This window comes from Cyprinodon tularosa, unplaced genomic scaffold (assembly GCF_016077235.1).
Source record: "Cyprinodon tularosa strain WSP-4 unplaced genomic scaffold, ASM1607723v1 ctg91, whole genome shotgun sequence".
In the NCBI taxonomy this organism is placed as follows: domain Eukaryota; kingdom Metazoa; phylum Chordata; class Actinopteri; order Cyprinodontiformes; family Cyprinodontidae; genus Cyprinodon; species Cyprinodon tularosa.
In genome coordinates this window covers 1,231,389-1,243,797 of record NW_024039685.1, presented here as the reverse complement: position 1 = coordinate 1,243,797, position 12,409 = coordinate 1,231,389, and the positions used below count along the sequence as shown (strand labels likewise).

Below are 12,409 nucleotides of genomic sequence, written 5' to 3'. Positions count from 1 at the left end.
ATACAATGCACAACAATATTATGTAAACATTAAAAACAGAAGCCATAATCGACATGACTTACAATTTGGTCAAGAGACATCAATAAGCCAGAGTTACAAAAATAATCAACCAGTACAGCTTTCAATTTCTTTGCACAAAATCTGGCACTGCACTGTCACAATTGTGGATGCAGTCTATCATTTATAAATCTGTGTACTTCCTTCCACGAGTTATTGTCACAATATTCCTAAGTATGATTTTTCCTTTTAAAAACTATACCAACATAAACTAAAAGACAACATACCAAGAGGAGGGGTGCCTGTCTGGTGAGCTGGACAGAGAGCGCCTGCGATATCGTGATGAGGAACTGCGGGAGCCAGAGTGGGACCGAGAGCGGGAACGGGACCCACTGCCATTCCAGCAGAACGATCGGCCAGGTGACAGGAGAAGGGAAGATGTTGGGGAGATTGAACCTCGTGAAGGGGAGCATGTGGATGGTGGAGAACAAGAGGGAGAACGGGGAGGGCAGTCAAATAGAAAGTCCAGATGGGTACCCTCCCATGGAAAGACAAAGCGATTATCACGATCCTCGTCCAGCTCGAGCTCATCATGAAAGGACAGTGACCCTGGGTGCAGGTAGCTGGATCCTGACAGCCTCTGGGAGTAAAAGTCAATTTCACCCCCCTCAGGGGATTGGGGGGTTGTAGGCTTGTTTGGTTTACTGCTTTCAATTCTCTCCTGCTCACCCTGAGTAAAGAGAGCTTGTAGGGGAGGGCCAAAGTGCTTGTTGAGTTCTGCTCTGATTTCCTGGTCACACAGGGGCTTCCGGCTGGTGGCAGAAGGTGGCAATTGGTCCCTAACAACAGTGGCCCCCTGTGTGAGCATCTGAGTGATTTGAGGATGGGTATGCTCCCCTATGTCCCTTACAGAGCAAGTGTTTCCATCCAGTTGGACAAAATTCTGCTCTTTAGTCAAATCACAAATTGAGATTGATGGTGTAGAACCTGAAGATGGTAGAAAAGATGTTGACATGGCTAAGTCCATACATTCTGTGTGCCTGTTCCCCTCCTTGCCAGTGGAGATGGCACCTGGGGTGAATGTCATTTCCATAGATGTAGCCATGGAAACAGTTGCTGTGCCCCCATCCTTCTTACTGGCTGCCAGTACATGGCAATAGTCATGGTCACTGTGGCCATCTTGCCCAGCGGCCTTCTTATTGTTCCCAGTGCTGAAGTGTCCCTCAACTTCGCCCCCCACTGCACATTGAGCAATGGTGTAAGGAAGGGCGGTGGATGCTTTGCTCAGCTGCGCATAGAGCTCAGTCTGTTCAGGACCCTTCTTGGCGGGGCCCCCGGCTGAGGCACCTGGGGCCAGGGCCGAAGCTCCGGCACCCAACTCACTCAGCCTGGCTCTTTTGCACGTCAAGGCCGAGGAGCAACATGAGGACAACTTGGTTTTCAGTGATGCTTTGAAAGGATTCTCTTGACTGGCTTTGTGTGGAGGCGTGGTAGGTGGTGTCAAACCTGAAGGGGTACGAAAGAAAGACAGAGTGGTTGGGTGGGCATAATGACATGCAAATCATATTATAATCCTCCCCAGTTACCAAGAATGCCCCCCCATGTCTTTTCCTCTATCACTCATCTATAAACTCACAGGTCAATTTATGGACAGTGGGCACAGATACAAGTCTGATTAAAATATTCACTTTCACTTGGTCTAATCCTATTTTATTGCAGTCTTGACAGATTAATGTAATGCTCGGTGTAACTTAATAAGGATGTCTTGCCCTTCTTTTTGTCTCCAACCTTGAACTAAGATTTTCATAAAAAAAAACACAAAAACACAAAACATTCTTGCCCCAGATAAATGTCATGCATCTAATGGAAAATGAATATAAGTATAACATACAATACGTCCTATAAGCTTAGTTGAATTACGTTATATGTTTTAAGATTATCCTCCTTCAACACAGTTCGGAGGACACTGAATGTCTCATTCTTTAATGCACATTTTGGCATTTTTTGAGATCTACAAATGGCAAGATACTATGCCGCCACGGCAATAGAAGAAATGATGGTTGGGTTGACATTCTTTTCTAGTGCTCATAACCAACATTCCCCCATCACTCCCCTTTTCCTCCTACAGATTTACAACCAAACAGATGGCAGCTATATGAGAAGTCCTGAGATGAGCCCACTTTATAGCTTTGTTACTGCGTTCGCACAAACAGACACTGCCATTACTTTCATTCCACTCATTCCCACCTCCTTTTTCAGTCCCCCTCACTCCCTAGTTCAGTCTTTTTCGTCTTCCCTGTGTCTGCCATCTTCCGCTAGATCAATCTCCATTTCCCACCCTTCTCTGTCATTCTTCATCTTCCCCTGTTTCTGGCTCACGGAGAACAAATGTGCCCACACACACTGGCGCACTTGTCACTAACAGTCTCTCACTGGAGTCAAACTCAGACACTTTGAAACACCTACACTCTCTCTACCTCTCCTTGTTTGTTATTCCTATTTTACACATCATTCCTACCCTGCTAGTGAATTTCTATCGAATGACAGCTATTAGTATCAAATCCAGTGTTAGAATATGCACCAGTCATACTGTATGTCTTGGTGAAGAGAAGGTAAGAGCTACAGAAAAAACTGAGTGTTTCTAAAGTAACAGAGCGTGTTTGGGATTTATGAGCCAAGGAGCTATCAACACCCTCAATGTCTATGTCATGATTGAAGACTGCAAGCACCCATGTCCTCCAATGCCCCCCTTGTAAATGTATTTCTTAGAGAGACTGCATTATACATGTATACAATATCTACTAATCTTGCCCATTCTTTCTTGCAAAAATAGCTCAGACCAGTATGAAACAACAGTATACACGAACAACTTCTCCAAAGCTGTATTCATTACCTGTCTGTCTTGCTCCTTGGCTTATGATGGTGTTTATTCACTACCAAAACTGAGGTCTTATAGAGCAGCTCAATTTATATTGGAAATAATCTACACAGGTTGATAGTTTGAATTATCTGGGCAACTTCTAAAACAGTTGCCCGCTCAAATTTTTTTTTTAGTGTATAAGTGTAACAGGGGTGCAATATACAATACGTATTTTAAAAACCTTGCATTTGTTTTATCCTCCTTTCCATAAGTATGTGTCTCTCATCTTGTAAAATTCATTTCTTTTTCAGCGAATATAAAAAATTGTTTAATTATGCCAAATACTTTTGCAGAGCATTATAGGAGAAACAAGGGAGTGGGTCTCAGAGAATGCCTGAAAAACTTCTGGTTTATCAATGACGCTCCATCTGTCCACACCAATTTCTGCATGGGATCATAAACTAGGTGCCATTAGCAATAAGATGTCAGAAATAAATCAGAGTTAGACAAATATGTGCCTCTCAGTCAAACCTGCTATTGATGGATGATCTGTGGGACACAAACACCAATTATGCAGGGAGTGGCAAGAACATTACGGAATGAGTGAGCCAAAAAAAAAGTAAAAATCAAAGATAAAGAGCCTATACAAACTTTGCAAAAACCAAAAATAATTAATATGTGATGTCACACAGTAATTAAACACAACACAGCATTACAGTGTAAAAGTATTATACTGATTGAGGGTAGAACTGAAAACTAAGGTTAAGGGGCCCCTTACTTTCTGTACAGGAATACGTGCTGAAGACAAATGTTTTTATTTCACTTGATATTTAAAGATAACTACTCTATTATTTGAAGAAACTACACTAACTTTATAGTAGTTCTCTGAATTCTTCCTCAATGCATGGTCATCCTGCTGTAAAAATGGAAGCACGCACTTCTCTAACCATCTGATTATCTATAACACCACCATTATCTCTATTGTGGTGGAATGCCACTCTAAATCTGAGCAGCACATGTAAGAGCTTACACTTGTGCTTCACTGGGATCTACATCCATCTGTCCCATGCACCAACTAATCTCTATGAAATGGGTCTCGGTAACCCTGAGGTTTCCAGACGAATCAACTTCTTTGCTAATATTCAATCAAAAATTATCCTAAAACTTGAAAATTCAGGTGAAGGGACTTATTTCTTATGCGGCTTTGAAACATCGATGTGTGGAATGCAAGGCCATGCAAGGAATTTGGCTGCACTTTAAAAGATTTGCCCACATGCAATAAAACAAAAGGAAATATTAACTAAGCCTGATTGCTGCCAGAGCTTAAGGAATGCTGCTCTTTTTCTTCCTTTAGGTCTCACTGGGTATCACATTTGACCCTGAGAGCTTATCTGCACAAAAGGGTTAAACAACACTTAAAGCCAAGCCAGAAACATAGACCTCTGGGGAGGGTTAAATTACTGTCCCCTCCAAGTAGAAGGTCTGGACTCACATGAGGTAAATACAAGGATCACTTCCCCTGCTGGTAAATGAATACTCAAGAGGGCCAGTATTAGAGGCTATAGGGCAATCCTTTTTATTTTTACTGACCCTGGATAATTAATTTCAAATAACTGAAAGGCTGTTACTGAAATAGTTTTAATAACCAGATAAAGAAATGAATGACTCCCATTTTGGCAGCATTACTCCGTTTTTATCACACTGAATGATGCCAAACAATGGTGCCAGCAATGAAACATAAACGCCCTCTAAAAGTATAAAAGAACCCAAGTCAAAGGAAATGACTCCCTAATCATCCTTTTTAACAGTCTGCTTCATATATTCTATACCCATTTCAGTTGTCATCCTGGTGCTGTGCATTACAAAAGTATTTATAACCCTTGAAATTTTTCAGAGTTTTTTTAAACAAACTTATCTAGTTTTACTACCACACTCTTAAAAGCATTTATTAGCATTATACTTACACAGAAGCTGACTTAACACATGGCTGTAAAAATAAAGGGGTAGAAGTTTCAAACTTGCATGGTCCTCACATCTAAGATACATTTTCGGAAATCTGTTGCTTTTCTGCAGGGTGTAATTGCAATTGTAATTGTAATTGTCTAGTATTGGTGTGTTACATGCTGTCCGAAGTGATTGAAAATGGTGTAATTATACTGGGGAGATGGCAACAACAAAACCAACTAATCAGTCATGTGAGGATGATGTGAGGCACTTGCTACATAAATCAGTACTTATGTAGCAAGTGTGTTTTCAGTTTTGCAAATAACTGGAAAGTTTATGATATTTTTTTTGTTCCCATCAATATTTTCTGATATGCTACTTGAAAAAAACAAACAAAAAAACATTAAAGGTAACACAGTAAAAGTCCCTGTTAAAACTCCATTTGTTTACTTACATCTGCAAGGCTTTTGAGGCATGTCTTTAACAGTTTTGTAAAACTAGAGTTTAAATATTTAGCTTTTTATCCTTCTTGAAAAAATACATAGCTCAAGTTCAGTCAGATTGGATGCAGAGCATCTGTGAGCATCTATATGCAAGCCATGCTATGTGTATTTAATTTTATTTAGATCTGGACTTTCATTAGACCATTTATGACCAGATTCTTTTTCCACATATTTGTTGTATCCTCCACATCGTTTGTCTGGCAAATTTCAAACAGGACTTCTTTTGACTGTATTTCAGCAACGACTTTAAACTTTCCAACCTTGTACAGCTAACAGCTGTCCCACCCGTACTGTTGATCTCTTCAGCTTATCCAAAGTTACCACTGGCCTCTTTGCATCTTCAGAGATTAAAGCTTTTCATGCTTGGGCCGTTATCACATCTTGGTGAGTTTGCAGCTGTGCCATACCTTTTTTTTTTTTTTGAAGAGAAAGAATAAGAATGTTCTCATACCTTGATTTAAAAATTTGAAGACTTTCTATCTGACTTTCTGCTTGTCCTTGATTTTTTTTTTTTTTTTTTTTTTTATTATACTATGTGTTCGTTAATGTTCTCTAACAATAAGCTACTAAGGTTGAATTCCAGATCAGATTAAATTGCCCTGGATATTACTTTAAGGTGTCAGTGTAAAGGTGACCAAATATTGCTTGCCAAAGCATCCATATTTCCTATAAAAAATAGTTCAAAACTAAGTTTCATTTTCTTTCCAACCAATCCTAATTAAATAGGTGTTCATTAATTATATTTATGGCTATCATTTGATAATGTTTAAAATTGCTATAGGGGGATCGTTCTGCAGTTCACTCTAGGAGAGGACTGCTGTGTTTGAGCTAATGTTCAGATCTGATTGTGAGACCTTATCAACACTTGAGATAAAAATAAAAAAAGCAAGAGATATTTTTAGTAATAAATCAAGCAAATATTTGAAAGGCAATCAATACTTGTAACTATAAAAAGACCTCCTTTGGTTTTCACCTGGAACTTTAAACTGTGTCGGGACTATCAAAGGGCCAGAAAAAGAGCCATGAACCCTTACCTATCTATAAGACTGATTGCAATAATTAGTGCTATTCTTGGCTTATTCCAAAGCCAAATTTAGTTTCAGTAAACAGAAAGGGGTGCTCACCTGGGGTTCCGGCAATCTCCACGCTTAATGTGCGTTCAATGGTTTTGTTCTCAAAGGGTGATCCTTTGTGGTCACTGGAAGACAAAACAAATAAAAAAATTTAGCACCAAAAAGGAAAGACTTTACAGCCTTTTGTGATCTAAGAAATGGAAATGAGTCACAAAAATGCCTCAGCTTGAATTCTAATTTATATAACTTCTTTTGGCTTTGTCTTTGTGCTCTAGTTTGTTTCTGCTTTTTAGCCTAGAATAATGTGGAAAAATTTCACAGACTTACTTTGGAGACTCTGGGGTCAAAGGAAGTGGCAAGGTGGTTGGTTTGGCTGCAGAACACAAAGGAGCATGGGTAATTATTGATCTAGGTATGACAATCATGGCAGAAGAGACAAGGTCCATATTCTGCAACAATTAATCTCAAATTGGTGAAACAAATGCAATTATTACTCCAAAGAAAACCCATCTCTGTTTCTACTTACATTATACTTTTTAAATTGACCCCGTTTTAACAATTAACTCTGTGAATGTACTATATATCTATATATATGTATATATGTATTTATATACTATTTATTCTGTGAGGCAGGATGGAGTGATGGCATTTATACATAAACAGACCAGGTTCGACACAAACATATCATAATGGAATAAAAATTACAAAAAAGAAAAACATACAAAGACAATGCTATAAACAAAACATATGACATTGGGTGAGCCCATCCCTGGACAAGAAAAATAAAAGACATGATTGCATGCACCAACAGCAGAGGACAGGGGAAAATAGAAGACAGAAAGGAGAGTCAAGGAAGCTTGTGCAGTTGCCCGAGGCTTTGGCCGACTTTTGTTCCCGCTAAGAGAATGTAGCTTTAGAGGCAGGATGCAAAACAGGAGCGCCCAGGTATTTGAGTTCAAAAGTATATATTCTGCACCAATTTTACAAAAAATAGAATGTACAGCAGCATGACAAGGCTCACCCCTTCTCCCATTTTTTTTCTCTCTTAAAAATGCCTTGGGGACTAGCAAAAGCGAGCAAGCTGTTTTTTGGTCATTGGTGTGTATGTCTTCTGTTAGACTCAAATTAGAAAACAGGTTAGTTGTGAATTCAAACTTGGAAGTGGTTAAAGCAGCAGAAGGAGTAGAAAGCAAGCGACCGTAAGGCCAGAGGTAGGGGAAGGAGGGGGGGATGCAGTCATGATTACCTAACAACAGGTTTCCCTGGTCATCGGGGTGCTCGCTGAGTGCCTGCCTGTGTGGGGGGCCTTGCCCTTGTATGATGCAGGGAGGGGAGGGCTCTGCAATGCTAGTATCTGGGAGGAGAGGGCTGAGGGGTGGGCCCTGAGAGAGCACTGCAGCAGGGCTGCCTATGACATGGTTATCATCATCATCATCAACAACAACACCATCACCATCATTATCATGGTCCACATCCTCCCCAAAGCCTCCCTGCTTTGGCCACCCAGGCTCTCGTCCAAAGCTCCAATCTAGCCCTGGTTCCGGCTGACTGATCCAGCTGTGTATGTCTAATGTAATAGGTGACAATGGAGGTCCTGGATCTGATTCCTGAGTCTGGTTTATAAAAGCAGAGACATCTTTGACTTCCCTCTCTTGTCCCTTGAACAAAATCTTGGATGGGCTCCTAGATCTCTTACCTGCCGTTTTGCTTCTAACACTACTTGCAGAGGATACTGAGAGTTGGTGGAGTTGAGCCAGAAATTGAGTCGGCCTCTGTTTGGAGGTAAGCAGCTGGCTAAGTAAAGGGTGTCCTGGCTTCACATCTCTTTTCTTAATCGTCACTGTGATCCTATGAGGCGCACTGCTGGCAACGTCATTGCTACTACGGCCTTGTCTGCCAAACCCTTGCCTAGCCTGAGTGGCGCCTGCAGCCTCTCGGCAATGCTCACAGCTGTGACTCACCTCTCGGGGAGGGAGGGAATAAGAATGCATATACCTAATGAACCTAGCGGCAGCCAGACGGCCAACATTGCCTGGCGGCCTTCCTTCTTCACTGGGCGGCCCGTGCTCCTGTTTTGGGCAGGCATGGCCGCAGGTGTAGGTTCTGCGACCAATGGGGACAGAGGCACCTTCCGAATCCTTAACCCCGTCATCCTGAGAGCAACGCTTCCACTTCCCAGACCCATGACCAGCCACAATACACTGGCCTGCAGCCCGGCTCTCACCTCGCTGGTGATGCTGCTGCAGTAACTGCTGCTGTTGTAGCTGCTGTTGAGATGACACAGCTGACTTCTTCTTGGAGGTGGTGGACGAAGTGGACGAAGATGTGGAAGACAGGGAGGAGAACGAGGAGGTGGATGACGAGGATGGCGATGAGGACGAGGATGAGGCACCAAGACCCGGGCTACTCTTGTCCCTGCTACTGGGACCCCCCCAGGTGCTCTTGGCATCACTGGCTTTGGTGTTGAGCAGGATGTCATCAGTGGCGGTTAAATATTTAAGTAGCTCAGTGCAAGGTCGCCTCACCGGGCGATTCTGTTGGCCAGAGCCCCCTCTTGCTTTGCCATTCCAGGTGCTCTCCGTCTGAGCAAAATAGAAAGACAGAAAAACAGTTGCCAAGTTTGTCCATGGTTATTGTTATAGACTGTTGACCCACATTTTTCAGTGCCTTGTAAACAAGTGTTAACATCCTTTGAACTTTCTCCATAAGAATAAAAATCACATTTGTTTTTATTGCAATTTAAACATGTTCATTCTGCTTTTTTTACCTACTGAAGGCACAGTGAGGAGCTAGAATGCCCAGCTAGAATTGTGTGGTTAAGGGTCCTGCTAAAGGAACCAGAGTTACATCAGAGTTTTGAACCAGCAATCTTGTAGCCTCTCCCTGACATAAGCACTCTGCTATCTAACCACTATGCCATTACTTCTCTGCCAGTTAAAAAATAATAATAATAATTGTCAACAACAGTAAAACTTCATATTTGCCTGGGACGGCATTTACAAGCAAGCATTTATGTTTTTTTTCAGGTCAAATTTGACAGGTCAGCACGAGCAGGCTAATAATTGCATAATGGAAGACACATTCCGTGTATTTGTGTTCACATCCCTCAGTCAATGATTACTACAATCAACTTATGTCGCAATACTGGTCTTGTCAGACTTGGGCCCATTTTTATAACAAAATAGTACAGTCTAATAGTACAGTCAGTACAGTCTAATTGGATGGAGTGCATTTGTAGGCATGTCTTTCCCAGTCTTACCACAGATTCTAAATTAAAGTTTGTTAGTTTTTTCTATTACCAGGCACATAATTTGTAACTGATAAATATTTAAAAAATACTAATCATACCTGGCTTTTTCTACTATTGAAACATGTCACGTACGTTTTAAAAAAATGTGAATCTGATAATAAAACCCAAAAAGACTATTATAAACCATAGCCAATGGGACAAGAAAATTGACATTTAAAATAAGAAAAAAAAATGGCATTGTCATATTTAAAGTGCATAATGTCTAATTATCTCACTTTAAAGCTGAAGTCTGTAAGTTTTAAAAAATCACTTTTTTGTCATATTGGCTAAAACTGTCCCTATGCCCAGACAGCAGTACATGTGATATGTAACCTGTGAAAAAAACTGCTTCAATTGGTCCCGCCTACTGCCTGTATTGCAACCTGGAAAGAATATTTCAGGACGAGACAAAACAACCAATCACGGCCAGAGGAGCGTCTGATGGAGTGTCAATCACAGCTCACACACGCTGAATCCCGCCCCCTCCCTCTCACCGCTGAACCTGCCGCTGCCGCCCGGCTGCTGCAGTCAGGAGGACGCGCGTGGAAGTCATGGCGGAGCGACAGCCACCAGCGAAAGAGAAACTGCCCTTACTGCCCCTGCCGACAACTGCTTACACGGCAAAGACTTCAAAAAAGAAGATGTCAATGGAAGAGCTGCCGCGTACGCTGCTTGGACGCTTCTGGTCGCATGCGGTAGCCGCGCAGATGCTGTGAGAGGGGTGAGGCGTGAGTGAAGCAGAGAGGGTGGGGCAGTGGCGTGAAACCTGTTTTTCTTCAAATTTTCAGTCGAAGTCTGTTCTCTTCTCAATGTAACAGACTGCAGCTTTAAGAGTAAAAATGCACACTCTATTGGCTAATCGTCTTATTAACCAACTCAAATTAAGGGTAAATACACTTAATTTAAGGATTTTTAACTTATTTCTAGATAGTTTTTTGCAGTGTGTCATTGAGGAAAAACTATTGACATTATGGTGATTTGATCTGAGGGAGTCTAATAATATAGAGAGCTTTTGCGGGACTTATAGGTACATACCTTCACCAGCACACCTAAATCAAATTAATGACTTGTTACCAGTCATCTGCAGAGCTGATTGACATTCATATGTGGTAAGTCAGCCATTTTATTTCGGTGTTTAAAAGAAGGGACAGAATTTTCCCCTCAGTGGTGAAATTCCCATCATATAAAAGTTTCAGTGCAATAACTCGAAGACTGGACTTTGGTATCGAATTCTAAATGAATGTGTTGTAGTTGGGGCTTTGGTCCTAGCCTCTAAATGGTAGCTAGAATAAATCAAGGTTTATCAATAATTATAAGTTGTACTATATTGTTAGTGCTCAATTGGGCAAAAATATAAAAGCAGAAAAGAGAATGGACACAAGTGACAAGTGAATCAAACAAATAGCAGGCAGCAGTGGCCAAGAAGTCTCTAAGGTGATGATTGTAAGGTTCTCTGCCAATCATTCTAATTAGTGCCCCCCCCCCCCCAATGGAAAATAACACCACTGTGCACTTACACCACGTCCCTCAGGTGTTCTCATCCTCTCTCCTCCAGAAAATCAAGGTATGAGAATAAGACTAAAAACAACAGGGGTACCTTCTTAACAGGCAAAAATCAGTTTATAATTTGTTTACCTAACAGTATAAACTAATGCAGGATTTTCTTCAGGCTTTACAGATTAGAACTAAAATTTGAGATTTCTAACTGCCATGTGTTTAAATTGTTGGACACTGACGTGAAAATTAAAACTTTAAATACTTGGTTCATCTTTTTCACAATTCTCAACAACGCTCTAATAATTTAAAAATAATATAAACATTTCCCCCAACTTTATAGAAAAATTTTTGTTCTCAATACATCAGTCTTACAGGAGTGCCTGTAGTTTTATTTTTTTCATCTATTTTTTTTACAGCTACTATACTACGGCATAAAAGTGTTGAAGCTAATGAGTCAACAGCGCGGATGCCTCGTCTGGAAAGCCCAACAGCAATCAGCCTGTTTTCATTACAACCCGTTCTCCTGGGATAGCAGGCTGCTAAACCAGCAGCCTAACATCTTTTAAGGCGGCCACCGAAACAGAAAATACATTATGTGAAAAAAGACATAGAGAGCAGGATTGGAGACAGAAACAAATATGCTGTGTACAAGTCTAAAAGAGAAAAGCTGCAGCAAGCCAAAACTTGCATTTCATGTGTGAGTGTGTTCGTAAATATTTCTTTGTGTGTCCCTACCTTGACGACAGCAGGTGTTGGTCTGATCCGGTGGTTGCTGCTGGCTGCATGGTTCTTTGCCTTGCCACCTGTGTATTGATTATAGCTGAGCTGGGAGTTTGCAGGTGCCAGAAGGAGCTTCTTCAGCTGCAAATGGACCCAAACGGAACCAGAAAGGAGGGAAAAGAAGTAGAAAGAGAGAGACACAGGTAGACAGAGCGGGTTATGCAAAAGACCATTTTCCTTTCAATTACACAGCATGGGTCCAATAAATGTGCAATCAGTAGATTGATGTTATACTGAAGAAATAAAAAAGATAATGTTTATTGCATATTTAAAGCCCAGATACTTGTAAGTAGTTTATAGTATGTGACATAACAATTGCAGAGTACTTTTCCCTTCTCATGCAGGTGTTTTGGTGTCCACATAACCAGGGTACTCTAATGTGATTGAATAAACACACCCAAGCATTTAGATAAAGGCCATCTGGAAGAGGACCAGCATGGAATAAATTGAACTATAACAGTCAAGA

The 12,409-nt window shown here is 41.1% G+C and overlaps 1 protein-coding gene across 10 annotated transcripts in view; it reads right to left on the bottom strand.

Annotated features, from left to right (window-relative positions):
- The window catches only part of ppargc1a (peroxisome proliferator-activated receptor gamma, coactivator 1 alpha), a 485,324-nt gene that overhangs the window by 16,804 nt on the left and 456,111 nt on the right, over positions 1-12,409 (bottom strand). For 5 of the 10 annotated variants that reach the window (XM_038274349.1, XM_038274350.1, XM_038274351.1 and 2 more), the window contains exons 4-8: positions 11,899-12,024; positions 7,624-8,959; positions 6,705-6,750; positions 6,429-6,502; positions 285-1,503 (exon numbers count right to left, since the gene is read on the bottom strand). In XM_038274349.1, the coding sequence (XP_038130277.1) occupies positions 285-1,503; positions 6,429-6,502; positions 6,705-6,750; positions 7,624-8,959; positions 11,899-12,024 (2,801 nt within the window). The remainder of the gene's footprint in view (positions 1-284; positions 1,504-6,428; positions 6,503-6,704; positions 6,751-7,623; positions 8,960-11,898; positions 12,025-12,409) is intronic. The other 5 variants (XM_038274356.1, XM_038274355.1, XM_038274358.1 and 2 more) reach the window with 2 other exon arrangements.